Source organism: Alternaria burnsii (genome assembly GCF_013036055.1).
Source record: "Alternaria burnsii strain CBS107.38 chromosome Unknown 705, whole genome shotgun sequence".
NCBI lineage: Eukaryota > Fungi > Ascomycota > Dothideomycetes > Pleosporales > Pleosporaceae > Alternaria > Alternaria burnsii.
Window position 1 is genome coordinate 2,967,905 of NW_024066107.1, and position 27,122 is coordinate 2,995,026.

General features: G+C 52.2%; 8 protein-coding genes across 8 annotated transcripts; 5 read left to right on the plus strand and 3 right to left on the minus strand.

The window, feature by feature from the left end:
- Positions 1 to 212: 212 nt before the first annotated feature.
- Positions 213 to 2,722, plus strand: GT037_001047 (duf-domain-containing protein; the record flags this gene model as incomplete). Its single annotated transcript, XM_038926094.1, has 5 exons — positions 213 to 402; positions 455 to 611; positions 662 to 962; positions 1,012 to 1,443; positions 1,493 to 2,722. 5 exons carry the CDS (start codon positions 213 to 215, stop codon positions 2,720 to 2,722), a joined length of 2,310 nt encoding a protein of 769 aa, XP_038791950.1.
- A 1,256-nt stretch (positions 2,723 to 3,978) lies between these two features.
- GT037_001048 (poly rna polymerase cid14) lies at positions 3,979 to 7,056 on the minus strand (the record flags this gene model as incomplete). Its single annotated transcript, XM_038926095.1, has 5 exons — positions 3,979 to 4,245; positions 4,308 to 5,007; positions 5,132 to 6,279; positions 6,675 to 7,007; positions 7,054 to 7,056. 5 exons carry the CDS (start codon positions 7,054 to 7,056, stop codon positions 3,979 to 3,981), a joined length of 2,451 nt encoding a protein of 816 aa, XP_038791951.1.
- A 703-nt stretch (positions 7,057 to 7,759) lies between these two features.
- GT037_001049 (pex24p-domain-containing protein) lies at positions 7,760 to 9,524 on the plus strand (the record flags this gene model as incomplete). The annotated part of the gene is made up of 2 exons (XM_038926096.1): positions 7,760 to 8,986; positions 9,039 to 9,524. 2 exons carry the CDS (start codon positions 7,760 to 7,762, stop codon positions 9,522 to 9,524), a joined length of 1,713 nt encoding a protein of 570 aa, XP_038791952.1.
- Positions 9,525 to 12,130: 2,606 nt separating this feature from the next.
- On the minus strand, positions 12,131 to 15,116 carry GT037_001050 (glutamyl-trna amidotransferas-like protein; the record flags this gene model as incomplete). Its single annotated transcript, XM_038926097.1, has 5 exons — positions 12,131 to 13,041; positions 13,094 to 13,269; positions 13,319 to 13,654; positions 14,071 to 14,896; positions 14,945 to 15,116. The coding sequence occupies 5 exons, from the start codon at positions 15,114 to 15,116 to the stop codon at positions 12,131 to 12,133; spliced, it is 2,421 nt and encodes an 806-aa protein (XP_038791953.1).
- Positions 15,117 to 15,300: 184 nt separating this feature from the next.
- On the plus strand, positions 15,301 to 18,083 carry GT037_001051 (uncharacterized protein; the record flags this gene model as incomplete). The annotated part of the gene is made up of 6 exons (XM_038926098.1): positions 15,301 to 15,424; positions 15,562 to 15,685; positions 15,752 to 15,931; positions 16,738 to 16,989; positions 17,045 to 17,368; positions 18,023 to 18,083. 6 exons carry the CDS (start codon positions 15,301 to 15,303, stop codon positions 18,081 to 18,083), a joined length of 1,065 nt encoding a protein of 354 aa, XP_038791954.1.
- A 29-nt stretch (positions 18,084 to 18,112) lies between these two features.
- GT037_001052 (alpha beta-hydrolase) lies at positions 18,113 to 19,465 on the plus strand (the record flags this gene model as incomplete). Its single annotated transcript, XM_038926099.1, has 1 exon — positions 18,113 to 19,465. One exon carries the CDS (start codon positions 18,113 to 18,115, stop codon positions 19,463 to 19,465), a length of 1,353 nt encoding a protein of 450 aa, XP_038791955.1.
- A 433-nt stretch (positions 19,466 to 19,898) lies between these two features.
- On the minus strand, positions 19,899 to 20,825 carry GT037_001053 (nad-binding protein; the record flags this gene model as incomplete). Its single annotated transcript, XM_038926100.1, has 1 exon — positions 19,899 to 20,825. One exon carries the CDS (start codon positions 20,823 to 20,825, stop codon positions 19,899 to 19,901), a length of 927 nt encoding a protein of 308 aa, XP_038791956.1.
- Positions 20,826 to 23,337: 2,512 nt separating this feature from the next.
- Positions 23,338 to 25,422, plus strand: GT037_001054 (uncharacterized protein; the record flags this gene model as incomplete). Its single annotated transcript, XM_038926101.1, has 2 exons — positions 23,338 to 24,483; positions 24,535 to 25,422. The coding sequence occupies 2 exons, from the start codon at positions 23,338 to 23,340 to the stop codon at positions 25,420 to 25,422; spliced, it is 2,034 nt and encodes a 677-aa protein (XP_038791957.1).
- Between the last annotated feature and the right edge of the window lie 1,700 nt (positions 25,423 to 27,122).

Consider the following 27,122-nt stretch of genomic DNA (forward strand, 5'->3'; position numbering starts at 1 on the left):
CATGAGCTGAGAAGGAAAAGGGTGAGACTCATCTAGACGTGTACGTAGTTGTACATGACACGCATGGGCTCATGGATTTGTTTCCTGTTTGCGCGTGTCTTGTACAAGATTGAGCGATGTGGTGCAGGGATGGCGTAGGCGGGATCTTCGCGACGATGACGTTTTGGCTTCCCGGTAGCTTGGCCTGAACCCCGATTACAACATTTCTGGGCATGTCGAGCCAGAAAGAGGGGACAAGCGCCGAAGCTGCCATTCCCTACTTCACCAATCTCTCCTGGTCTATTTACCGCATCAAAATTGCCCTGCTCACCTCGGGCTCGTCGTCGGACATGGCCAAATCAAAGGCGCTGCAGAGCAACCTGGACGTCGACTACGTGATTAGCTACCGCTTTGCGAAGACTGGTATGGGTGTGCCAAGGCTGGGTTCAGCATGGATATGCTAACAGGCGCGCAGACAAGGCGAAGGCCATCGCGCAGTTTGAGAAGCTCTGCGAGGCTCTGGCCAACGTTGGGCTGCAGACCGAGGTCCGCAATGGAGAGTCGCACTCAATCCTCCTCTTCGTGCGAGTAGCTTCAGACGAGCACCTGTTTGGTGAAGTATACAGGTCCAGGTACTCAAGACTTGATGCCCTTCATAAAGCCGCTTACTAAATGCCAACAGAGTCCGCGACTGGATCCACGGCGTTCGAACGGCTGCCCCCGAGAAGGTTACCCGCGAATCGCTCGAAGCCGAGCCCCTCTACGAGGCCGAGAGACTACGCATAATATACCAGCTCATCACCAACCCTCCCTCTGAAGGTGGAGCCGGCATAACACCCAAAGAGGGAGAATGGGAGAACGTCGAGTCCGTCTTTGCGCTGCACGACCATGCCTACAACAAGGATTGGATCAAGAAGTGGACCTCGCAGTACATCCTGACGACGGAAGATTTGGACGACATCAGAAACAGGCTGGGAGAGAAGGTAAGCTTCCAAGATACCGTCTCGTGCCGTGGTAAACTAACATGGTCAGATTGCCTTCTATTTCGCCTTTACACAGTCCTACTTCACCTTCCTCGTTCCCGCTGCCGCCTTCGGTTTCTTCTCATGGCTCTTCTTCGGCTCCTTCTCGCCCATCTACGGTCTTGCGAGCGCCCTGTGGTGCACCGTCTTCACTGAATACTGGAAACACCAGGAAGTCGACCTGAGCGTTCGCTGGGGCGTCAAGGGTGTTTCCAAAATCGACGTCAGGAAAAAGGACTTTGAACCTGAAAAAACAATCACCGACCCAGTCACAGGCGAACAAGTCGGTTTCTTCCCAGCATCCAAGCGCTTCCAGAGGCAGTTGCTGCAGATTCCATTCGCCATAATTGCCGCTTGCTCGCTTGGAGCCGTCATTGCGACCTGCTTTGGTATAGAGGTCTTTATCTCTGAAGTCTACAACGGCCCGCTAAAGAGCCTTCTCGTGAGTGTTGAATCCCATCTGCAGCATATGGTTTGACTAACCCTACAAGGTCTTCATCCCTACTGGCATTCTCACAACCGTCAATCCTATCCTAAATACTATCCTGACCCAGGCTGCTACCCGTTTGACCCAATTCGAGAATTATGAGACGTCGCAGGCGTACGACAAGGCATTGACCCAGAAGATCTTCGTCATGAACTTCATCATGTCTTACTTGGGAATCTTCCTGACTGCCTTTGTCTACGTACCATTTGGCAAGGTTATCGTACCCTACCTTGACGTTTTCAACGTTGCTGTCCGACCTTTCGCTGAGGACGAGAAGCAACTACACCTCAACTCGACGAGTTCCAGCTGGACCATCAACCCCGATCGCCTCCGCAAGCAAGTCATATACTTCACAGTCACTGCCCAACTCGTCAACCTTGGCATGGAGCTTATCGTTCCGTACCTCAAGCGTCGTGGCCTTGCCAAGTACAAGGAGATGCAGTCTGACAGAGCTGCAAGGAACGGCGGTTCCGCACCGGCCACCGCCGAGAACGACCCTGCTGAGGACGCTGCCTTCCTTGATCGTGTCCGCAAGGAAGCAGAACTGGATTCTTACGATGTCACCGCCGATCTTCGTGAGATGATTGTGCAATTTGGCTACCTGTCACTCTTCTCCGTGGTTTGGCCACTTACCGCTGTGTCCTTTTTGATCAACAACTGGATCGAGCTTCGTGCCGACGCTATGAAGATCTGTGTTGAGATGCGACGACCCACTCCATGGCGCGCTGATACAATCGGGCCTTGGCTCGACTCCCTCTCCTTCCTTACTTGGATGGGCAGTCTCACTACGTCCGCTCTTGTCTACATGTTTTGGAATGACCGTTCTGGTCCCAGCGGCAGTCCTTCCAACATTCAGCTCTGGGCCCTCCTTCTGACTGTCTTCTTTTCTGAACATCTTTTCATCCTATTCCGCTGGGGCGTTCGCATCGTGCTGTCCAAACTCGATTCCCCAGGCCTACAGAAGGAACGCCGTGAACGCTTCCTGGTGCGCAAGCAATACTTTGAGGAGAATCTCAGCCAGCTGCAGAATATTCCCAAGTTGAGTGACAAGGGTGGCGAGATTACTAGGAAGAGTCTCGAAGAAGAAGCTAGGCAGGGTAGTCTTGGAGAAACTACTCCAGTAATTAGGTTCTGGCAGCGCCAGAGGAGCTGGAGAGAGAGTGCGGCGGTCGCCAAGGATCTCATCAGCAGGGCGCAGAATGAGACCATTGTGGAGACGAAGAAAGAGTTGTGAAGGTTGTCAACAGTCTGATTGTCAATCGCTACCCGAGCGGCGCGGTATAGTCGGCGTGTGATGGGGAGTAACGAGAGTGGTAATCCTTCGAGACTTTTATTGTGTTAACTTCAGCATTGTTAGCCTGGCGCTGTCTTGTGTAAAATCTTGCTTTGGAAAACTACCAGGTAATGACAGTATACAAAGACGACTGGCAATAATTTATGGTACCTATTATGGAGCAAGCTGGGGCACTTGATCTCGTGCCTATGCTAACGAAGACCAACTGATGGCGAGTTACCAATGCCTCTTGATGCTTTTGAAGAGCTTGCTCCCGGATCTGCCTTGACCGAACATGCGGATAGACTAATCTTTCTTCCTCAAGCGCATGCCTAAAGCCTGCTACTCAATGAGAAAAGACGTCCTGTTGCTGGCGACATTTCTGAAGAAGGGACTGACGTTGGAAATCGCAATGCGACGTCCTTTGATCAGACCAGGCTTCCGATTCGGCGTTACAATAGCAGGAGTATGTACTAGATATAGTTGTCCGCGTTTAGCGTATCATTAGTATCATCTTGGTGCTCATAAGAGCAAGCAAAAGAACAGCGAAAAAAAAGAGAACAGATTTTATCATGAAACGTCTACGGTACAAAGAAAAGGAGTCATAGAAAACATATGGAGACTGTGCATCTCGTGTCGTTTGGTCAATTAGGACCAGACAGGAAACAACATCGGTGGCGGGGAGGACTCGTGTCGCCGCGTCGAGATCTGTGGGATCAACATGGTGTGTGCGAGGCCTGTTCCGGTCGATGAGGCGTCCGTCCAGATAGTGTACGTAGATAGCTGCCAAACGCCTATAGCGCCGTGAATTGGGTATCGTGCGATGGTTCAAACATTCATGCCGCCCTAATCTGTTCGCATCGTGAGTAGACCCTGCCGAAGCATTCGTACTCGCCTACCCATAACGACGCCTTACACCATACTCTTCTGATACTCGACATCCCTGCTGGCCCGTTAAGCTGCAATTACCATTCCGTTCAACTGCGCCTGGACCTTCTTCCACATGACTCATGCCCATTCGTCATTCCAAGTTTGGGTGTCATCGATGTCCTTGTTAAGAGGTGTCCTGGTCCGATTTTGGCCAAGCAGGAAGTAAGTCTAGTCTGGGAAGTATCATGAGAGTCCAAAAGGGCTCATGACAGGGGCGAAGGCTATATCCCAGCAGCGTACATACGAAAATATATGTAACGCCTGCTTCAAATCTAGTACAACACAACTCACTTGAGTTTCCTCATGTGGTCTCGTTGCTTTGTGTATGTTTCGTAGTTACCACCAAAGACACATTCTAGGATGCTGGGTCCGATGTTCTGTCCGGAGCGGGCGGCCTGCATGCGGTCTTCGAGGGTGAGGTACGCTTCTTTGAAGGCATCAAATGCAAGCTGAACCTTGTGGGATCCACCAGAGATGTTGTTTTCGGGACGGTTAGGATCCTGGATGGAAAGACCGTCGTACCTCTCTGGGCGGCCATCAATGCCATAGTGGGTCTGCGATTGTCAGCTGTATGAACTTAACCAAACTTGTTTAGTATCGACATGCGAATGCTTACCTTTTCAATGATCGCTGGTGGGTGCATCTGGATGCGTTTCCGGGCCAAATCAAAATCGCCGTAGTACCTTAGGAATCCTAGGAAACATTCTCCGAGATTGTCCGGTTTAGGAGAATGCTGAATATAGCTGACAATTAAGCAGATGATACTGTACCCTCCAATCCCGCCAGTATGAACTTCGTTCAGTCCATGCATAACAAGGAACTGCTTCATGAGTGCTACCATATATATCATGTCCGGATACTGTTGCTTCCACTGTGCGAATGTGGCTTGCGCTTGCACTCCGCTCAAATTCTCAAAAGAGATGTCAACTTGAAGCCCCGTGAGAGCGTCTTCAAACTTGATAATGGGAACACGTGCAGGAATGACCTGGGCATGGCCATTGGCTGCCAATTTGGTGTCTTTGAGCCTCCTAGCTGCCTTGTAAAGCAGGCTCTTGTTGGCGTTCCTCCCAGACATGTCCACGACGGCCTCCCCACCGTTGTAATGCCTATCGGAGACATATACTAGATCCATATCGGCTGTGGGCAAGTAGAGACCTGCAGGGAAGGAACCGAAACACAAGATGCGTCCGTTCTCTTGAGGAAACCTGCGTTGGCCCATGGCGCTGTTGACACGGTTGACCAGCCTATTACGCTGTTCGTGCTCGAAGGGCTTGGGCGCGACGAAGTCATAGAAGTCGAGAATCTCGTTGTGAAGCCTAGCATCGCGTTAGTACAAAGATCGCATTGTAAAGCCTAAAGGTTCTTGTGCAAAGTCCCAGGATCTAACTGGCAGAGCTTCGCAATGCCAGAAATCTAGCTGCAGGTATACAAAGAACTCACCACTTCTCGGGTTCGGTAGCAAGATGTGCGTAAGGGTCGCGTGAGGGCAGCCACGGCGTTGGATTGATGTTAGGGACGGGCAACCATTCATCTACTACGCCGCTCATGGTGACCTTGCGCTTGTTGTTCCTCGCAGGACGAGGTGCCCGATGTTCGGCTAGTGCAGCTTGTTGCCTATTAACGATGCTGTCAATGTGTGCAATTTCGCTCAAGGAGCCCTGAACAGTATCAGGATCATTGTCGTCATCATCATCACCAAACGAGATGAAGTCGTCGTTGGCAACAACTGAGTTGTGTCCAGCAGTCTTCTCTGCCTCTTCGTTCTTTGCTTTTCGAATCAACTTGACAAAGTCGGTTCTCTTGCCTGTAGTTTCATCGGGAGGCGGCAAGGCGGTGTACGGGTCAGGGTTGGACCACTTGGGAACAGAGTCGCCATCAGCACGCTTGGTTTGCGTCCGGGCTGCCTTGGGCTCCCGCGCACCACCTTCGCGATCTCCATCGGCAGAGTCGCCACTCTCTACTGACATATCTGCTTCTTCGTCATCAGACAGGTCGTCCGGGTTAAGAAACCGGTTAGGACCGTCTCCGACACCCAGTGCGCGCTCCGGACTACCCTCGTCTTGGTGCTTAAGAAGGGCGCGCTCATGAGGGGCAGCCTTCTTGAAACCGCCCCGACGATAGCCGTTTGCGTTGTTCCTGCCATCCGCACGAGACGAGCCTCGCGAGGCCCCACCACGGCCGCGCCTTCTTGATGACGCAGGGCCACGCGGTACGTTGGCGTCTCCAGCAGGCGGAAAGCGGGGGGCAGGATGGCTAGACTCAAAAGTGAATTGGGGCTGGTTGCCGTTGCGCGCGCCGCCTGGTCGATAGTTGTCGCGATCATTGCCAGTGAAGGTCATACGGTCTACAAGCGGTGGCGGGCGCCGCGCTGGGCGATATGAGTCTCCCATGTTGAGTCGCGTTTGCAGTGAGGTGGGGTTGTCGCGCGCAATGGATGAGTTGGTTTGTTGTGGGCGGATGATCGATAGCGGTGTGATGCGAATGAACCACGGTTCTTGGGCGCGAAAGATTTGTCGAAACAGAATGCGAGTAAGCCAAGACTCTAGCGCGGCCCGTGGGTTTGTGGGGTGAGCGCGACCCAACCCATGCTACACGGTCTGTAGACAGAGTCTCTTAACGGACTTGCCCAAAGTCAGTGAAATTACGAGAGTTTCAGTGGTACGCGGTAGTAACCTTGGGTTGATCGCTAGGACGTAGCTGCGTTGATAGTACAGTATAGGAACACTGGGGAAGAAAGAAAATACACAAGAGAGTGGAGAGACTGAAGCACGCTCATGCCTATCCGACCACACTCTCAACGTCGAAGCGCCATCGCTTACTGTACCCATAGAATATACAAGGCTCAAACGCTATGCCCAACGCCCCAAATGCAACATTATGTTCCTTCATCTTCCGAGTAACCTCATTCATCCTTTGTGAACTTTGGCTTGAACCCCTCTCTTAATTCCTTTTCTCTTTCCGCTACCCGTTGGTGTCCTTGCACCTCCCTCTCGATCCTCTCTCGCGCCCTCAATATTTTGCTCTGCAAGTAGAAACTTCCGCCCTTCTTCGGATCGTTCAGATCAAAAAGCCTCTTGAAACGCTCTGTGACAGCCTCTAGCTCGATGTTGCCCATCTTCCCGGGACCGACGTTGAGGATTTGGCAGGCCTCGTCCATGGTGATGTTGGAGGATGAAAAGGCGCCACCACTGCCTCCACCATTTTGACTGGCGGCTGCGTATTTCTGTGAAGCGGCGGCTTGACGATAGGATTCAGAGACGGCACGGCCTATTATTCGAGCGCCGGAGAAGACGACTTGTGTTATTATGCGATGGGCCTGTAGACGTTAGTCAAACATGGTGTGACAGAGATCAGGAACATACCATTGTGGGAAGAGATGAGTTACAGAGTGGATGCGCAATGTCCGCTTGCAATCAAAAGCTGTGTGTAAGTGGCTCCTGTCTATTGTGGGTGGGCGAGCGCTGTCGTCAATGAGGGCATGTCCAAAAATTCTGGGTCGCCTTCCGCGCTTTCGGCCTGCCCAGGTGCCTCCACAGCCGGCACGTGATGCCTGCAATGTCGACCAATCACATCACGATCGCAAACTGCCATGTCCGCAACCATCTCTGTGCGCTTGACCGTGGCTGTGGTTGTGCGGTACGGATGATGATGCAAGTAAGAGTAATGCGTCCCCAGTACGCGCTTTTCATTCGTGCTCTTGTGGAAATTGTCCCGGGATGGGCTGCCATGAGGCTTCCGCAAGTCGCCCTCGGACTAAGACATTCACATGCTCAAAGATCCCCCGCATCGTTTCCGGCGGCAGCATCATGTGCAGCCTTACATGACACTTTGTGACTTCTCTTGAGCTCCAAGTTTGCGTTTTTAGAAGCCGCCCTTCCAGTACATACACGGAGCGTGGCTGGACACGAGCACGGCACTCAGCCTCGTCTGCGCAGCCAGGCGATGACGCACATCTCCATGCATGGCAGCACTAGGTTGGTAACTTCCAAACCCGCAACAACGTTCGTGGAAACCCAGTTGCGCTGACAACATGCTGATATCCACCTAGATACACCCTGGATTGTGCACATGTCCACCCCTTCCAAGTCTAGCAACGATGCGTCGTCCCCGCAGCCGGCCGGTGATGCCCAGAATCCAACATACGCGTCCTTCTCCCCCGCCAACCTAGGCCAGACAACACCGCAAACAAAACTGCGATCCGCTATACTCGTACACCAGAAGTCTCCGCTGCTCGCCGCCACTCCGCCACAGATTACTCGCGTGCTCGCATATTCGCATCCCTTCATACTACCTCTGAACAAGTTTGCCGGCCTGGTAACATGGACAACCGGAGATCCATGGGAGAGCTTTCTTCTAGTCGCAACCTTTTGGGCCGTAGTCCTGTATGGTGATGCCGTGACAAGATACGCAGGGCCCATCATAGTCGTCTCTGGCCTGATACTGGGCATGTATACGCGCAGATACTCGCCATTGTCGTCGACGGGGTGGACAGGCGAGAAGGGACAGAAGGCGCACAAGCGGGTCGAGTCGGACACCAACATCAAGCACCACAAGAGCTTGGAGGAGATTGTGGATAGTCTGAAGCTCTTCACTTCACGCTGCAACATCCTGCTGGATCCCTTTCTGCGCCTCACAGACTTCCTGTCCACACAGAGGACGGCGACCTCGGCTACTACACGACCAGCTCTCACTGTGCTATTCATCCGCATTCTTTTTGTATTACCACTATGGATAGCACTCACTCTACCGCCCTTTTATATCCTGACTACAAAGCGAGTCGTGCTGGCAGTAGGCACAGTAATGCTAAGTTGGCACTCACGACCTGCTCGCGTAACTCGCACCTTACTTTGGAGGTCGAGGACAGTACGACGCACGTGCGCTTTTATCACCGGCCTCGACTTTGGCGACATTGTATCCGTAGACAGAAAGGGTGCGCCTCCTCTGCCCCCTCGAAAGAAGAGCACACAGGAGGTCGCAGCCTCACTGGCAGCTAAGCGCCGGCCCGAATCTACGGGTGTGCGCTTTACCTTTTCCATCTACGAGAACCAGCGAAGGTGGCTGGGTATTGGATGGACATCCTCTATGCTTGCTTACGAGCGAGCGTCCTGGACGGATGAGCACTTGAACCCTGTTCCACCAAAAGAACACTTTGAATTGCCTGAAGTTGAAGGAGGTCAGTCAAGATGGCGATGGGTGCAAGGCAGTGAATGGAAGGTCGAAGGCGCGGAGAAGGATTTCAAGGCCGAGAAAGGGGTGTCTAAAGAGGACTCGGCGTGGATATACTATGATAACAAGGTACGTTTAGGAAACTGTCCTCGCGTTTTTTTTTTGATACTAACTGGAATAGTGGAGAGATGGACGAAGAGGCCAAGACGGTTGGGGACGTTACACTCGGCGCCGGAAATGGTATCGCGACGCCGAGCTCGTCGAATCCACCTCGTCCACAGATACCACTCCTATGCCCACTCCTAAACCCGGTCCTATCGATACCTCCGGAGACCTTGACCCTAACCATCTCACAAAGCTCTCCTCAAATCTCAGTGTAGCATCCAGCACCGATCCTACTCTAGTCGAGGGTGACGGACGCGAGTATGCTGCGTCGATAGCTTCTGATACAGATGCAGCGAGTACAAAGAGCAAAAGGAGTTGGTTCAAGAAGAGACGAAGCAAGAGCACAAGCGGTAGTGTCAGCGGTACTACGGTCGTTAGCGACGCGGGTACAACTGGTACACGTAGAAGTGATGAAGACGATGTGCAAAGTCCTCTTGACCGCATGGCCAGGGATGAGGAGTGGAGGCTTGGTGATGACATTCGTCAACATCTTGATATTTGAGGTAGTGGGGCGCTGGAAGCACCCTTGACACTGTATATGTATTATTGCCTTCCTACCTGTATTGTTTGAGTCCTTTCTTCATTTTGGGGCTTTTGCACGCTAATACAAATGGTTTTTCCAATGGTTCTAATGCTCGTTCAGACATACAACACGGCGCAAAGGTCAATTCTTGTAGTAAATGTAGATTGATTTATAGTTATACCTCATCTGGTACTTCTGGCAGTCGCAACCCTAACATTGGCAGTTCACGCCGACCTCCAACCATACTATTGCTCCACGCCCAAATCGCTCCATGGGTGTGTTATTGTTGGAAGAGATACGAGATTCAGGGTAGTTTGACGCTTAGTGCTATATCCCGACGTTAGTGCCAATTTGAGTTGACAGGTAGAAACACTGCATCGATGCATCGTAGGATATACTTACGGAGCAGGATCCGCATCCGCAGCTGGAGCAGTCACCAGCGCACTTGCAGGTAGAGCAGTTGCTGTTTCAATCCGTTAGCCAGAGCCCCTCCATCTTCCAAGTAAAGTGTCCATCACGGTGCTGGCGCTAGCCCTGATGCAGCGACCTTGGAGCACACCAGTATGTGCCAAACACCAAAGATTGGTTGCAAGACGTACCAGGGAGCCATTTTAATGATGGTGATTGGTTGTTTGGTTGGTTTGGATGGTTAGATTGTGAAAGTGATGAGCGTGATGAGCCATCAAGGTGCTGAGGGCAAGACACTTATATAGACCGGCTGGTCGCCAGCTCGCGACGCCCGACAGGTTACTTACCCACGCGGTGGTGGATACCAAGCCCTTTGATCATGCGCGACTCTGGCCATGGTGGTGGGGTCAGATGAAGAGTGACATATCGACTTGCTACTACTTGCCTCCTGGCCCCCTCCCAGACCGTCTATCGCAACTCCGCATTTAAGCGTGCGCTACGCTCGTCGTCGACCATACAAAACAAAGGGGATAGAGGGAAGCAACACTTGGTTGGTGGAGCTTCACCGGCGAAGGGTGGCGTGGCTCACCACACTGGGTGTGTTGGATGCTGAGAGTTACCGCTTCAGGCGGCCTCTCGCACAATTCCCGCATCTACCGGTATACTTGATCGGGCCGGTTGCAAGGACGCTTTCTCACAGCGCCAGGCTGATACGAGCATCCATTGATGGTATTGGTCATGGCACTATCTGCCGCTGCAGCCGCATCACCATAGTGAGCTCCACTGTACCTTTGCTTCACTCCAAGTTGCGATCTGACCACTAACATGGAGAACAACCTCGGAACTCACTTTCTTACCATGTTCTAGCGTATGAGTTGACGTCCTGCACATGTAAGACATGCTGCAGATCGCTCACAGGACCCCTTGGCCTGGTGCCTTGGACCTTAGGGAACGGCACGGGTACGGCACCGTCAACGTGGGATAAGCTTAGTGACTTCTAATTGAGTGCTTACGTCTCAACCGTCTACTGGCTGCGTGGTAATCCGGTGGTTACACTGCATATTGCCCAGGTGTATTCCCCGCTCTTTGGCAGTGCCTGATGTGGAACTGCCAGCTTGCAGTACATACCCTCCCGAACCTTCGTTATAGTACACATAGCTCAAATCTTGAAACCCGAACTACATTTTCTGCCAGTAGAATCTTCGGCTCCTAAGTCTTATGAATGCAGTTGATGTGACGTACCAGCTACGAATCTAGATCTTACACTAAATTCAAGCGCGTGATCGGATGATGATGCATAGCGCTCAACCGAAAAGCCAATCGCGACGGTCCGTCACTCGAGCTATGATGCAGCTAGTGGGCAACACGTGGGGAGGAGCCTCGTAGTTTTCGTGGGGACATGCCTAGGTAACCCTGATAAAACGGCATGTGGTAAAGTACATCATGAGATGTATCGTCCACGTAAGTGAAGCAGCGTCTAAGCGAACAGATACTCACAGCAAGAGATCTAGTCCGGATATCTTTGACAGATAAGTGGATGGCGGTTACCGCGGTACCTAGGTACATGGCAAAATGTACACATAATATCCCCACACTTGAGCACACTGCTGCGCTACTAGTCCATAGAAGGCAGCCATCCTGTCCCAACATTTCAAGTGGATCGGTCATGTGTTACTGGTTGCCCTAGGTGCCTCTACTACAGTCTGTTATCTAGCGGAAGCGATGCACGTATGAATGAAACGATACTGTGGTAACGTTGAGTGCAAGTGCAGTTGAAGATCGACATTTAAAGACTCTCCTGAGGTGTAGCAGCTGCATCGCCCATAATTATTCGATACTTCGACAGAGACTTACTGTTGCATCAGACGACAAAATTTACATGTACAAGTGTAACGACAATTTGCATATACTCTGTTGACTCGTCCATCCCTTTCGCAGCATATGGATTGATTCACTTATCAGATAACAGGCCCACTACCCAATCTGCCACCTTGTGTCTCTCGGATATCAGAAGCTGTGTCGAAGCATTTCCTCTCAGCAGCGAGTGGATATTTCTCACCAACAAAAGTATCTACAAACGCTGTCGGACCCGTTTTGCATAGGGCAGCAACAGCAAGACGGCATGGCTCTAGCATCTTTAAAAAAAACTTATTCATAAGCTACTCAGCTTGTTCTTTTTATGTATCCGACTTGACCCCGCTTCCCCACGCATCCACTTCAGGCCCGGTACGGTTCTGCGGAGTAGATGTGATCTCCTCTAGTATTTTGGCAGTATCGAGAACGAGTTGGTCGTCTCCATACTGGCCAATGATTTGCAGTCCTATGGTATTGAAGAAAGGGTCGGGGGATCCTGAATTCTCTGACTTTTCCTCGTTATTGGGTGCGGCTGTCGGAAGCGTGATTGCTGGTAGTCCGGCAAGACTAGCTGGAACGGTGAAGACGTCGTTCATATAAGAGTGCAACGGGTCCTGTGTCTTGACTTCAGCCAATGATGGCGCCATTGATGGTGCCGTAGGGCATATAATCACGTCCACGCCCTTAGTCTTTGACAAAGAAACCTCGGAATCGAACAGTGGGTTTGGCAACGCAAACACTCGGTTAAAGTCTTGTTGTACAAGTCTGCGAACCTTTTGCGCTTGTATGAAATAGTTGTCCATGGCCTGAGCGCTGAGTGAGAAAGCACCAAGCAATATGCGTCGCTGAACTTCAGGACCGAAACCTTGACCTCGAGTCTTAGCAAAAAGGACACTGTCTGGTGTTCCATCGATGCCTGGTACTCTACTGCCGAAGCGTACTCCATCATACTTTGCAAGATTGCTAGATGCCTCGGCTGGTGCAAGGACGTAGTAAGCTGATAGCGCTTGCTGTGTTGTCGGCAGCCGGACAGGATGCAAAGTATGACCACGATCCCACAAGTGTCTGAGTCGAAGGAGCCAGGCTTTTCGGACAGCGGGTTCTAGTGTGTCAATGTTGTAATCGAGAGGGACGCCTATCCTCAGTGAAGTTGGTCGGCTTTCTGCACGGAACTTCGCACGGGTGGTATTGGAAACTGAAGTCGGGTCACGCGCGTCGTGAATGTTGAGCTTGTCTGTGTTTGGTCAGGAATATGAATCTGGCAGCTTGCAACTCGATCAACTCACCGAAAATGTGCTTCACACCCGCAACGTTCCTACCAAATATTCCAACAGTATCAAGAGAGTTGGCATAAGCAATCACCCCCCATCTCGATATCAATCCGTAGCTTGGCTTGAATCCAATGACACTCGTGTATGCAGCAGGAAGCCGTACCGAGCCTCCAGTATCGGTACCTAGTGCACTGATTGTCTCAGCACGTAGTCCATCCTCGTCGGCTATAAAACACTTACGCCCAACATTGCGAAGTCGCGACAACGAGCGCACTTCCACCTGAGCTTCCTCCAACACTTGTTTCTTCTCCGTCATATCTCTGCATCTTCACCGGTCCGAAATGCGAATGTGTCGAGTGCGATCCCATGCCGAATTCGTCCATGTTCGTCTTGCCAACCACCACGGCGCCCTCATCCTGGAGCAGCTTCACCACTGTCGCATCGTATGGGCTGGTAAAGTCTTTGAGGATTCCAGAGGAGGCAGTAGTTTTCAATTGCTTTGTGCAGATGTTGTCTTTTATCGCGATTGGCTTGTCGGTGACGCCGTAGGCGGTTTGTTCGCCGACAACATTCGATCTGGTGGCATCGTTGCGTGTGAGGACGGCCGGTTCGACGAACGAGTTGAACGCATTGAGGTGTTTATATTTCGAGTAATTCACCAAGTATGTCTTCGCATGCTTGGAGAGGGACATGGAGGGTGGAACGCATCACCGGCGCGTTGTCGCGAGTGGGATGTCGGAACTTACGAGCGGGACAAAAAGTCGTCGCGACGTCATGTGAGGGCGTGGACTGACTCGCACACTCAACATCACTTTACGATTCACAAGATACCAATGGACTGTAACAGGGTCTACCATGAAAACGACGATAGATCTATATCTTACAGCGTCTTATATGTAGAAAATCCGAACGCCTCGCTATGCAAATAATTTCCATGTCATGTCCCTACAAGAGCTCTGGAGAGCTTGCTGAGAACAGGTCCAGAAGCCTACTCGTCCATCTGCCATTGGTACTCCAGCTTCTCGATATTTGCTTTGCGGTTTCTCGAGTCAAACCACTGCTTCTCGAACCCATTTCCCCGATCGATGCCATCCCACCGATGCCCTGGACGGATGTTGTACCGGTTTGGTTGGAATGGTCCTTGGTACAGAGGCTTGCCCGTGATACTACGTCCAGCCTTCTTCTTGCGCAGAAAGCCTGAAGCAGGATCATTCCAGTGCCCCCGTTCTTTCAGCTCGTCGTTGAGTTCTGCATCATCTGCATACCGCGCAATAGTCATCGTCTTTGCATTCTGTAACTGTTGTTTCCTGCGCTCGGCCTCTGCGTTTTGTACATCTCCGCGAGCTGCCTTTTCCTTTTCACGCTTGATGCGCTCCTCTTCTTCGGCTTTCTTGCGCGCTTCTGCGCGCTTCATTGCGACGTTGATTATGCGACCACTGGCGTCTCGGTAAATGGTTTCTTGCGCGGCGCCCCCCAATTCCTTTGCGACCTCCTCGGCCTTGCGCTTGTCCTCGTCTTGTTTTCTCTTCGTTGCTGCCGCGACCTCAGCGGCGCTTTGCAGTCCTGCCTTTGCGCCAGACTCCATCCTCATGACGCCATCTGTGTCTACCATCTCTGGTGCTTCATCCTCGGCTTCAGCAGCTTTTTGGCGATCGGCAGCGGTCCCTGCTATAATGGCGTCGGCGGCAGCTGCATCGGCTGCGAGTTGTTCGGCATGGGAGGGTGCGGCGACACCCACTGCTGTCCATGTTGCGGCACTGGTGCCTTTGGACTTCTTCTTGGACTTTTTGAGTGTGCCTCCACCGACTATAGCGTAATCTGTTAGAGCCAAGTTTGTGCTACGTGCAGAGATTACAGTGCCCATACCTATCATCGGCGCATCCTCGTCGTCGTCGTCTGCCTTGTCTTTCCAGCCCAGACTGTCGTCGTCGTCAATGATGAGTCCGGCATCCTTGTTCTTCCTCTTGCGCTTCTTCGACTTCTTTTCCGAGTCTGCTGTGAGATAATTCTTGGCCAAATAATCGGCGAGTCCAGACATGTTCAAAGCGCGTTGGTCGAGTGTTGTTGCAAACGTTCACTCGCGAAGCTCGGTACGGAAAGTTGAGAGCTTGGCGCGCGCAGCTGTTCCGCATCACGTGCTCTCGTGTCGTCGCGTGCTGCAGGTGTAGATCCCGCTCGACTCTTTGCAGTTGTTCCCAGACACTTCTACAACTCGAATCACCATGGCACCGGGAGAGCGCTCAGAAGAAGTCTGGCTATGGTACACAGCAGTATACGAGGCGATTCAAGAGGTGCCTTCCGGCAAGGTCACTAGCTATGGTCATATTGCAAGACTAGTAGGAAAGCGTGCGTTGTATTACCAGATGACGAGGACTACTTGCTGACATGTTTCTCTTCATCGTAGCCGAATGTCCAAGGTAGTACATGGAAAAAGACGTTACCATCATGTCGCAATATCACTAACGCATGACGTCAAAGACAAGTCGGAGTGTGTCTCAAGAACCTGCCTTCGCCATCGACCGATAGCAGCAGGAAGAGTCCAACGTTCCATAGCCGCAACGTGCCTTGGCAGCGCGTGATCAACGCCAAAGGCGGCATCAGTCCGAGGTCAGCGCCTCCTGTTGCCATAACAAGGCTTTGTTGGCTGTTGTTCGATTGCTGACTGGAACAAAGAGGACCGAGCGCAGCGGCTCAGCAAGCAGATGCGCTGCGCAGGGAAGGGGTCGAGGTCAGCCAGGATGCCATGGGGCAGTATACAGTGGACCTTGGGAGATACGGCTGGTTTCCTGATGTCCTTCCCAGCGAGGCTGGCCTAGTCGAAAGTAGCGACGAGGAGGATGAGGAGGAGGCCGCGTACCATACATAGCTGAAGCATACGCCTGAGGATGCGCTGGGAATGGCTGTCTTGGTCAACCATGACAATTACGACAGGTTAACGTTCCAAGCTAGCAATGAGTGCACGGTCACGGCGGCCGAGTCCGGGATCTTATCAAGGCTGCGTGGTAAAGGGCGTCATGTAATAAGCTGCGATTGTTGGGATGCATGCCGTGACTGTTGCTGTCTGAGGTGTGGAGGATCCATGTGGGGTCGGCGATCGGAAGCTGGAGCACAGCTTGGGGCGCTTGAGAGCTTGAGAGCTTGAGAGCTGGGAGCTTCACGCATGTCCTTGGACACCAACCAGGAACACGGCAGCCTCCAGCTCGCCCACGTTGGCCACTCAAGCCGTCTGAAACCGCCATGATGGCATCATGGGCAACAGCGTCAAACCGGATGCGCTTCGGGCTAAAGCGGGAAATGGGCCTCGGCGAGTCGGAAGCTAGAAGCTGGGTCATGAGCTCCCACATCTCCCCTTATCAGGAACCACGACAAAGGCGGGGATGGTGCCTACGCCCTTGACGACATAGGGACGGCGCAAGTAAACAACTGCCTGGCCCGGACACGAGCCGTAATCCGTAATCTACCATAAGAGAGCCTGCATAGCCACTCGCCTCGCCCGATCAGACCTCATCATCCTGAGTCACTTCTTAGAGTCATTCATAAGACAGCTGCTAGTCATCCGCCGCGCCTCCCTCTTTCCCGCGCATATTACCTTGCCATACCTGTCGTGCCTGTCACTTCTCACTGTTTACTCTCTTCATCACACCTAATCTACCTGCTAGCTCCAATACACATTCTCCGTTTGCACCCTACCAGCCAGTCACAATATACATCAGAGCCTCAACCACCGAACCAAGCCGCAACACCGCCATGTCGACTTCCCAGACCTTCACGAGCGACCTCCGCAGCGATGCCAAGGAGTTCAACCGCGACAAGAACAACAGGGCGAAGTGGGCGCATGGACAGTCGTTCGGCCCTGGACGGCGGGAGGAAGACGGCAAGCCGCGTCCTGCTAAGCTGTACCCTCACGTCAAGTAAGTCGCCTCTCGACCCCGTCAAGAGGGATCATCGGAGAACTAACGTATGCAGGGCATCGTCCCACGGTCCCATGAAGGCGCGCGCCGCTTTCAACAAGGACATGGCTTCCGCTAGTGACGAGTCGTCCGCTGACGAGGACGTTGAGCACCCGTCCGCTGCACCTGCTCCAGATGCCGACATCGCCTACTCGTTCGACGCCCATCGGGGTCCCAGCCATGGCAGCCAGATCCTGAACCACGCTCTCGAGAAAGCCGTCCAGCGCTTTGAGACCAAGGAGACGGAGAAGCTGGTAAAGAATGAGTATGAGGTGCTTGACTTGTACGATGAGACGCCACGGCCCAAGCGACATGTGGCTCCTGAAGATGACGAGTACGAGTTTGTCGATGCATGATTGCGTCGATTACCCTCTTGGCCTGCCCTCGTTCCCCATCGATTCTTCTTCACATGTTTTGCATACACACAGCTTTCTGGCGTTCTTTGACATCTGATTTCAACTTGGCCGGTTCTCTCATCCTTGTTTACATTCGCATTATGGTCGTTGGCAGCATCAATAGGCGAGCGTCTGGCGCTTTTCTGAGGACTTGAGCAGCCATATACCCGTCTCGGCTTGCTTGCTTTTGGTTTGGGGTCGTAGCCTGTACCCCTTGTGTTCTGTGGGTTCCGCCCTGTAGCTGCACATACACACACAGTAGTCAATAATGATATCACTAGGAGCTACATGAATTCATGTTGTTCAAACCGATCTCGAGCGATGTTGAATGTGTGCTTGTCCAAGTTGGTGAAAGCGCGACGGCGCATACATGGGGTCTTGCTTGGCCAGCGGCTGATTAGCATACGTCATCGCCTATCAGAGACCAATGCGCGCCTCAGGTCTCACAATTCTAGAATCTCAACGCTTGCGACGGAGCCCACACAACTCCAGACTTGACACGCCCAACTGCAAGCTATCGCTGTAATTCTAGGTCCACACCATCAGGACACTAGACATCACTCATCTGCCCCTGCGCACGCGGCTTGCCACAAGCACAGCCCCCCTTTCGACTCTTTTATCGCCCGCGGCCTCGTTGATGGCGCGCGCCGCTTAGGGTGATCCGACCGACGTCCCCATCAACAGTCAACATGACAGTATCAGTCGACAACCCACCACCACAGGCCAAGACCAGCCGGCCACGATGGATGCTCCACGTCCAGGCACAGTTCTGGCGCGTCCTTATGGGCATCGGTATGATGCTACATCGTCTCGCCCGACCACGACCACCCAAGCCTGCCTTCCATAGAGACATCGATGCTACCGTCTCGCCCTTGAAAGGCAAATTTCGCCTCAATTTCTACGTGCCCAAGGAATACAAGAAGCATAAGAAGCTGAAGGGTACTAAGAGATACCCTGTTGTTATCAACTTCCACGGAGGCGGTTTCGTTCTGGGCACCGCGCACGACGATGCGCGCTGGTGTGGAGTCGTCGTCGACGAGGTCGGAGCCGTCGTCGTCAGCGTCGATTATCGTCTTGCACCAGAGAACCCGTTCCCTACGGCCGTCGAGGATGGTGCCGACGCGGTGCTCTGGCTGGCACAACATGCCGACGAATTGATGCTCGATGCCGATCGCTTCGCTATATCGGGCTTCTCCTCGGGAGGAAACATGAGCTTTACCGTTCCCCTGTGTCTGCAGGGCGAGCTCTTCGACCGAACTACGTCTGGCGCCAAGATCATCGATAACCGCGCCGGTAACGTTCCCAATGCTGGCCTCCAGCCTCCTCCCGCCTTCGGCCAGAACCTCACCCCCAACGGCTCTCGTGTTCCGCTCGTGCGCCAGAAGTCTCGCCTCGACCGTATTGCTATGCTCCGCCAGACAGGCGCGTCCTCGCTATCCCTCGTATCCTCCTACAAAGACACCTCGGGAGTGTCAGTCATGACAGAAGCGTCCAACACTGTTCTCAAGATAAGAGGCATAGTATCCTTCTATCCACCTACCGATTACACAAAAACGCGCGCGCAGCGTCGAGAGACCTGCTCAAGGGTTGACCAGAACCTTCCCGCTGTCTTTACCGATCTCTTCGATGATTCCTATCTCCAGCCACCCTCGCTCGATCTTGCACACCCATGGCTCAGCCCCGGCATGGCGCCAAAGCACATGCTCGACGCCCTTCCTGACGACATTGTCCTCTTCTGCTGTGAATGGGACATGCTTCTCGCTGAAGGTGAACGATTCCGTGACCGTCTACAAAAGGATCTCGGAAAGCGTGTACATTATCACTGTGTGCCTGGTGTACCGCATGGCTGGGACAAGGCCCCTAACCCTCTCAGGGAGAGCCCTGGTGCTCGACAGCAATATATGGTAGCGTGCAAGGAGCTGAAGCGTATGTTTGACATTGAGGACGATGAGGAAGACACTCATCAAAACTTGCCATGTAAGAAATATCATAAGAGCGTGGACTTGGGCAGGGCGGATCAGCAGGCGCAGGCTCGAGTGTAAGCTGTGACGTATGGTATTCAGTTTTTTGGTTATGAATTTTCAAATCTCACATCAGCGGCGTTTGATAGGTTTCTGACAGTGAGCGAATTTAGCATCTGTATGGATGCATGTCTTTTTTATAAACACGTCTTTGGTGCAGGGTTTGTTCCAAGTCTCTGAGTGCAGTATGACGTTGCTCTTCCGCGACATATTTGGACGCTTCACGTGTGTGTGTTGTCGCTATCTTTTTTAGGTACCAAAGCCATTCGTCTCACTCCGATATTCAGCAAATTAAGCAGAAACAACACTCCGTTATTATCACATCCTAAACATGGCTTTGACATTTCACTGAGTAACAAACAATAATCGCCATCCCTCTGTATAAGTACAAGTCGGTATCTCAGAACGCGCTAAACGAATGACTCTTGCTCAGACGGTTAAACAAACATTTCAACTAATACCCATGCTTTGCAAACTCCTTCTCGGTCCATTCCCATAGCTCATTCGAAAGTTTATCGTTCTTCAGTATCGCTTGCGTGTACTCCTTACCATTCCCCGTTGGGGTATAGAAAGCACCATTCTTAACCTGGTTCTTCGGTGCGGTACTGGACCACAACTGCATCTTCGCACCGTCGGGGACACTAGTCATAAAGGGGCCAGACAAGACGGAAAGCACCGCTCCTAGCACAGGCCTCCTTTCCTTGAAATGGTCCCAGATACCCGTGTTGACGACACCCGGATGTAGAGCGATTGATGTGATGTTGGGATATTTCTGGGAGCAAAGCTTGCTGAAGTAGTAGTTTGCTAGTTTTGATTGGCCATAGCGAGCTACGGTGCTTATTCCTTCAGCGGGTGTCGTAAGCGTGGGGAACGAGATTCCCTCTTTAGGTGCTTGTTTGAAGAGTTCAGAGCTGAGGTTGATGATGCGGACGTCGCTGTTTGGTTGCTCGGCGGTTTGCTGAAGCAGTGGAAGGAGAAGGTTGGTGAAAAGAGTTGGTCCCATGTAGTTGCTGCCGAATTGAACCTCGTAGCCATCGCTGGTTAGACTTGCAGGGTTGGCACTCGTTCCCGCGTTGTTCATAAGGATGTCGATTCGGTTGTTCTCGGACAGGATGCGATCGGCGGCTTGCTTGACGGACGCGAAAGATGCCATGTCCAGCTCAAGATAGTGCATCTTTCCCTTTGCTGAGGGGACTAGTTTCTCAATCTCCTCGATTGCTGCATTGCCTCGCTTGCTTGTTCGGGCTGCGAGATACACTTTATCTGGGTTGTGCTTGACGAGTTGGAGGACGCTCTCTTTGCCGAGACCACTGCTGCCGCCCGTCACGATAATTGTCTTTCCCGACAGATCGGGTATCTCTTTCTCGGGATTGAAATGCATGTTCAGGATGTTGTGGCCGATCGATATGATATTCGAGTGTACTGCAGCGTCTTATCTGGAGAAGAAAGAGGGAAAGAAAGGGATGCTTTGGTGGTAGCTAGTAAGTTGTGTGGAGTGGTGTATCATGAGGTCTAGTAAGATTCTTGAACAACAATGACTGAGTGGAAAGATTGGTTGTTGATAGGTACTGGTAGTTGAGTGGTATATTCAAGAGATGAACCTGAACGTGGTATTAACCTTATACATCTGCTTTGGAAGACGACAACAATAGACGCCGCTGTCAATACATCGCGGATCTCGTCCGAATATTGGCAATAGAATCTGAACTGAAGAGTCTGGTTGTTTCTAGGACCAGGAGTCACAAAAGAAGCCCGATTCGCGGTCTTGCTGGTCTGTTGTTAGACTTTCGGCAAGACTCGTGGCCGACCGGGCGAAGGTGTCCCCGCGATTCTTCTCTCCACACTCTTGATCGTCGTTCGCTATGTGTTTTATGGTCAGCATACAATCGAGGTATGCGGTTGCTAGAAGGCTCACTGGTACCTACCCTCCCATCAATTGAGGGGCGAGTTGTAACAACGCGTCAACTCAGCTATCAGACCAAGTTATGATCGAAACAACACCGAGTACTAAAGTTTTTCACATTACATGTTGCTTGGGCGTACCCCTCCCACAAGCCGCGAGATGCATGCAAACTTCGAAAAGATTACTGAACACATTCTCTTAGGGTCCTCTTCGGAGTCTCCGCCGTTCTCTCCCAATCCCGCACGGACGCTTTCTGAGCTTCTCGATTAGTGAACACCTTCGCCGACTCTGGACGATATGTTGATAAGTATTGCAGAACCTCGGTGATCAATCTAGCTATACGTAGGAAAATAGGTAGAACTAGTTTGGACGAATGGTCCACTTGTGCTACTACATTCTGAACAGCAAGCGTTCCGTTAACCTACTTTCCCGCACCACCTTACCCTACTCGAACAAACCGCAGACGTAGCGCCTGCGACACTCCTTGCAGAGTGCGACTATAACCACACGATACACAGCACAAAATCGGTATGAGAGGCTCGGGCGAAGCAAGGAAATGAGAAGAAACGAGCACGCGTGTTGCGCAGTACATAAGAAAGAAGAAAGCGACAAACAAGAAGAGCTGAATATGACCTCGAGTCCGTTCTGAGCTTCGCATATGCTGCCACACGATGTTCAGGATGACGAGAAGAGATATTGCTGATCAGGATATCAGGTTCGCGATGCCAGCCTGAGACGGATTTCTCCAAAGAAAAGGGTCGCTTCTCTCAACATTGGAAGGCTATCCAGGCTAGTATATTGGTCGCTAATATACCTCGCAGGATTTTGCATTTGACACGCGTCTTCGTGTGCACTCGAACATAGTGCGACGGCCAGCATCAAGTTGTGCTTGAGATGTTCGAGAACAGTCGTTCGATTAGTTGCATGGTAAGCTTGCGAAGCAGCGTATCGGCACGCTCCGCGAGCAGGCTGTGGGATTATGGCAAGCAAGATGCTTATACTCGCCTTCGGCATATCATCTGGATTGAGCATACACAGGTGGGATGCGTTTTGCATGTACGGCGAATTAGCCGCCTACACAACATCGCGTAAGTGCCTGAGGCCAGGCCATTAGGTCTCGTTTCAATCTTCCGTCGCGCGTATACATGCCTGCCTCTGATTAGGAAGGCGGCGAGACCTCGCGCGCAATCTCTGGGTATTTCCGAAACGTCGCGCCGTTCTCCATGGTGTGTTGGGGCCTCATTTCCCGTCGATCATAGGCGGGCGAGCACTTGCTGCTTCAGCGCAACCAAGTGCCGCCATACTTGCTGTTGTACTCGAGTCTCTCAGCTCTCGTATTGCAAGAATAGATCTGAGCTCTGTCGTCTCGTAGCACATTGAGTTGTGGGCAGCCTTGACTGCTTGACAATCTTACCACAGCCAGTGATGTCGGTCAGATCGTCTTGGCGGCGGATCGCGAAATTGCTCCTCGGCCCAGCGTCATCTTGAAACCAGGCTTGTGCTTATCCACAACTTCTTAGCCCTGCAGCATTTGTCGCTTGTTCCCCCGGCATCGTCACCCTGCAAAGACACTTACGAGGTAATCCTGTCAACGGCCATGGGTAATGTTGGCGCGACAAGCCGGGGAGCCAATCGAATTCGCCCGTCTCACATAATGTGCATTACCCTGACCCTGGTCTCGTGACGGGTTCTCGACGCTGCAATTTCTCTCAGACGCGCGAAAGTGGATTGATGATTGCCGCTGGTATGATGACAGCGAAGTGTGGAGGCGCCAGGTTCGTTTCCTGGCGGACCGGTGGTGATACTTGCGCAAATCCCGCTGTTCTTTGAGTCTCTTCTTCTTTCAACCTTCCCACGACTGTGTCGCGGCCTGTTCTATCTTTCTGGCTCAATAGAGCCGTCCATTCCTTTACGTCTGCGCTCATATCTTCTAGTCTTTCCTTCAACTCTCAATTTACTTTCCGATACTCTAACGAACTTGAAACCCAAGATGCCCGGGATGCTTACAAGGTCGAAATCGCTGAGGTTTCTGAGAAACAATCGCAGGGAGGCCACGGAGCAAGACAATGGGGACTCAATGCCGCCTGTTAAGGGTTCTCAAACAGACTTTGACAAATACAAGGGAACAACTTCTGATTCGAGGACTGAAGGAAGTCTAGGAGTTCCGGATACGGCAAAGCGACCAAGCACGTCAGGCGGACCTGGAGAGCGTCTACCCATGTTCCATAAGAAAACAAATCCTGTACCATCGATCTATTCTCAGGATCATATCCACTCCTTTCAATCGCCTACCACTTCCACAACTGTACTCTACAGCCCGGACGCCACGAAAGAGCAGGGAGTCATTGGAATCGCTCTTGGTTCGCCTACCTCAAGCTCACACTGGAAAGCGGCATCTCAGGTGGCGATATCGACAGTAGATCCCAAATTTCCCGATTCTTCAATGGCGATGTTAAGCCAACCCAACGATTCCTCGGTTTCCCTGGCCAGCCGTCCGGAAGCACCAAAATCTAAACTCAGTCGATGGAAGTCGTTATTCCGTAAAGCACCTCCGCCTCCAGTGGAAAAGCCCTCATTCTATCAGCTGGCGCAGACCGTTGCTGCAGCACCTCGAGCGGACAGCCACCATGATGACGAAGTACTCGAACCCCAGGCACCTCAGACATCTCAACCAGAGGAAAAGGAGAGGGAGAAACTGCGAAGTGTGTCCCCACCTACCTATCGACCCAACATCCGAGCATCACGCAAGTGGTCACCAGGGGAGTTTGTTCCGCCTCAATCGCCACCAGAGACGTCTGCGACCAGGGAACGGGCATTAACGCTCGGAAGTGTCCCATCACATGGACCTAAAAAGTCCATGCAACGAGCTTTTACAACACCAGATCTAGGAGCACGAGAAATTCTAGGCGACGCCCCCCCACCTGTGCCACAGGTTGAAGTGTCGAAAACAGGTCCCACCACGTCTGTAGACGACGGGGGGCCTCTTCTTGATGTCAGTCTTCCAGACATAACGATGGAGAGATACAGTGTTATGTTCGGAAATCTTTTGCAGTCAGACCCGAGCCGGTCATCGCTCTTGGCACGGCGACAAGGCAATGCTGAGAAGGTCAAGCCATTGCAGGAGCTGTCTGCAAAGGTGTGTACTCACAGCTTGAGCTACGTTAGATCTCAGCTAATAGCACAGCAGGGCAACGAAAACGACGAAAGTCCTGTAGATTACAGCCTTCACCGCAGTGTAACATCGCCCACTCCAGTGTCTGGTTCACCCCGACTCTCGCTGTTCCCTTCCACCAACTCAAACCGCGCACCATCACCTCTTTCCGGATCGATCATGAACCGCAGCAGGAAGGATCTCAAGCGATCTAAAACAATGCCTACGAAGTCTCCATTTCAGCAAACCTTCGCTCAAAATGCAGAGATTCCGACGGTACATACTGATTCTACAAAACTGAAGCCTGCCGCATCTCCGTACCTGAAGCCATCATTGACCCCTACCTCGATCCGCAGCTTCGAATCTGAGGCCGAATCAATCACGATTATAGTTGCTCAGGCATCACCTGGTCATTCCAAACCCATCAAGTTACGCCTCGACGAGCGAGAGCCCGAGTGGGAGATTTGCTCCAAGCCTGGCAAGACTGCGAGAAGCGAGAACCTTATGGTCAACAGTGTGGCAAATTCCCCACTCTCCCGCTCTCCTTCGCAGAAGCAGCCAAGAGTCACAAAACTCAGTGCGCTCTCATCACACCCGGCTTCAGCTCCCCTCGACGCACCTTCGCCTCTACAACGATTGCAAAGTTTGTCAACTCCACCACATTCGGCCAGCAGACTTGGTGAGAAGCGTGCAGAGATTCAAGCGAGAAGAAGGGAAGGAAGGACGGAAGAAGTCGCTACGGCAAAGGCCATGGTCGGCGTTGCGAGGAGTGTATCTGTCAGCAGAGCAAACAGCCCGAGAGCTGTGGTTCGTACCGTGACAAGTCCGCATGAGGATCGTGTTGTGGATCGATTGGCTCTGACCCCTACGATGGTGGAAGTCAGGAACCGAAAGAGCCAGAGAGTGCAACTTGAGGATGCTTAGACTTCTTGTCTTTCTTCGCTTCTAAAACTCTTCTTTAACCCCATTTTTTTCCCTATATCTGTCGACGTTGAATCGCGTTTCCAGCGATCAGGACTTGGTGTTCCTCTGGCGTTGCGCGCTGACACAGCTCGAGTTGCATATGCACTCGCCTGTCATTTTGATTCATGCGGCGTGTTTCTTGTAAGCGGGGGTCGTTCTGGTTGCATTCTCTAGGAGGTCCTTGGGCTTCCTTATGTGCATATATATAGGGATAGGAATGATCCAAAACGTACTGCTGGTCGGTTTGAAGGAGTTCGATGAGAAAGAATGGTGTTAGGCGGAAAATGGTATACCACTGAAAGGCCTCCAGGCTTCTGAATGATACTTTGTGACTTACACTAATGCGTTCATTGCTACTGCGTCGCTTACTGCAGCTTGTGAGCTCCAGGCTACTGCCTAAGGCTGTGCAATCGAAATCCGAATTCCTGGGATGCGACCGACAGGTGAACCCCACGAACGAGTTGCATGCCTTTGTCTGTAGATGGTTTTCATTTTTACAGAGATGGACTCCTTGTGGGTGTTTTCGGTGTCGACTGCACCAGGTTGAGAGACAAGCTTCGCTATACACAGATCATGGCGGCAACTTGTCTCGGACTCTCGGTAGGGCACATGGGCGGCGTGGTGGCTATGGCGCGAACGACCCCGCTCGCGATGTCCCGCGACTGCGCGACAGGCGAGAAGGCGCATTCTCATCTCCTGGTACCCTTCCATACCAAGCTTCAATAGGAATCGTCAAGCTCCAGCCTTTTGCCTCCGAGACTTGGAGCTCATGCGCAGCATTATGTTCGTTCTATACAAAGATGGCTTTTGTGCGACTACCAGGGGCGCGGGCTATCGTCCAGCTCCACCTCCTTGCTAGCGAACTTCAAGCCTCCCCCGATACGATAAGCAATCCTACTGGCAGCACAGTACATCTATCTGTACTAGTCAAAAGTGTGATTGCAAGAAAGCCACCGGCCAAGTCTTTCCCGCTTCGTGATACAGCATGCCATTCGCTTTCAGGTTAGACGACACCACATAGCCCGCCTGGCGCTACAGCCACAGTTCCTTTATTGGAGAGACGTCCCCAGATAGCACAATGAGCGCTGCACCTCGGTCAAGCAATACTGTCGCCTGCTGCTGGCTCACCAAGGGCTTAGCCTAATGTATACAGCGGTCGCATGCCATCCGTTCCGGCTCGAGTGAGGCTGAGTACCAATGGCATGGAATCCTCTTCAGCCTTCCAAGCAACTTCCCTCGTCGCTTTGCAATCATTTCACTTTATTCCAGCGTCAGTCTCTTTTCCCTAGACAGGATAATCCCACGCGACGGCTCGACACCTAGCTCTGCTTGCCCTCGCGCGGATCAAGCAAGGACCATAGAAGGCTTACCACCATACACGACTGGACGTCCTCTCAGGCTTAGTGAACCTGATCTTTGAGAGTCCACTGGGACCGCCGACTTGAGAACCGTTGGACCTTAGCTCTTTTTCATTCGACACATAGCAATACCAATCCAAGGCTACGCGCCAATGGTATTGATACGAGCTGGATGCGCTGTCTAGCCAATCCACAAAGTTCAGCGACTGTAGCAGCGAGAAACAAGCGTTTACAGGATGTCCGGTCTTGAGGTAAGTTGCTATCTTGCGTCCTCGACATCATTCTGGAGCTCTGTATATACCC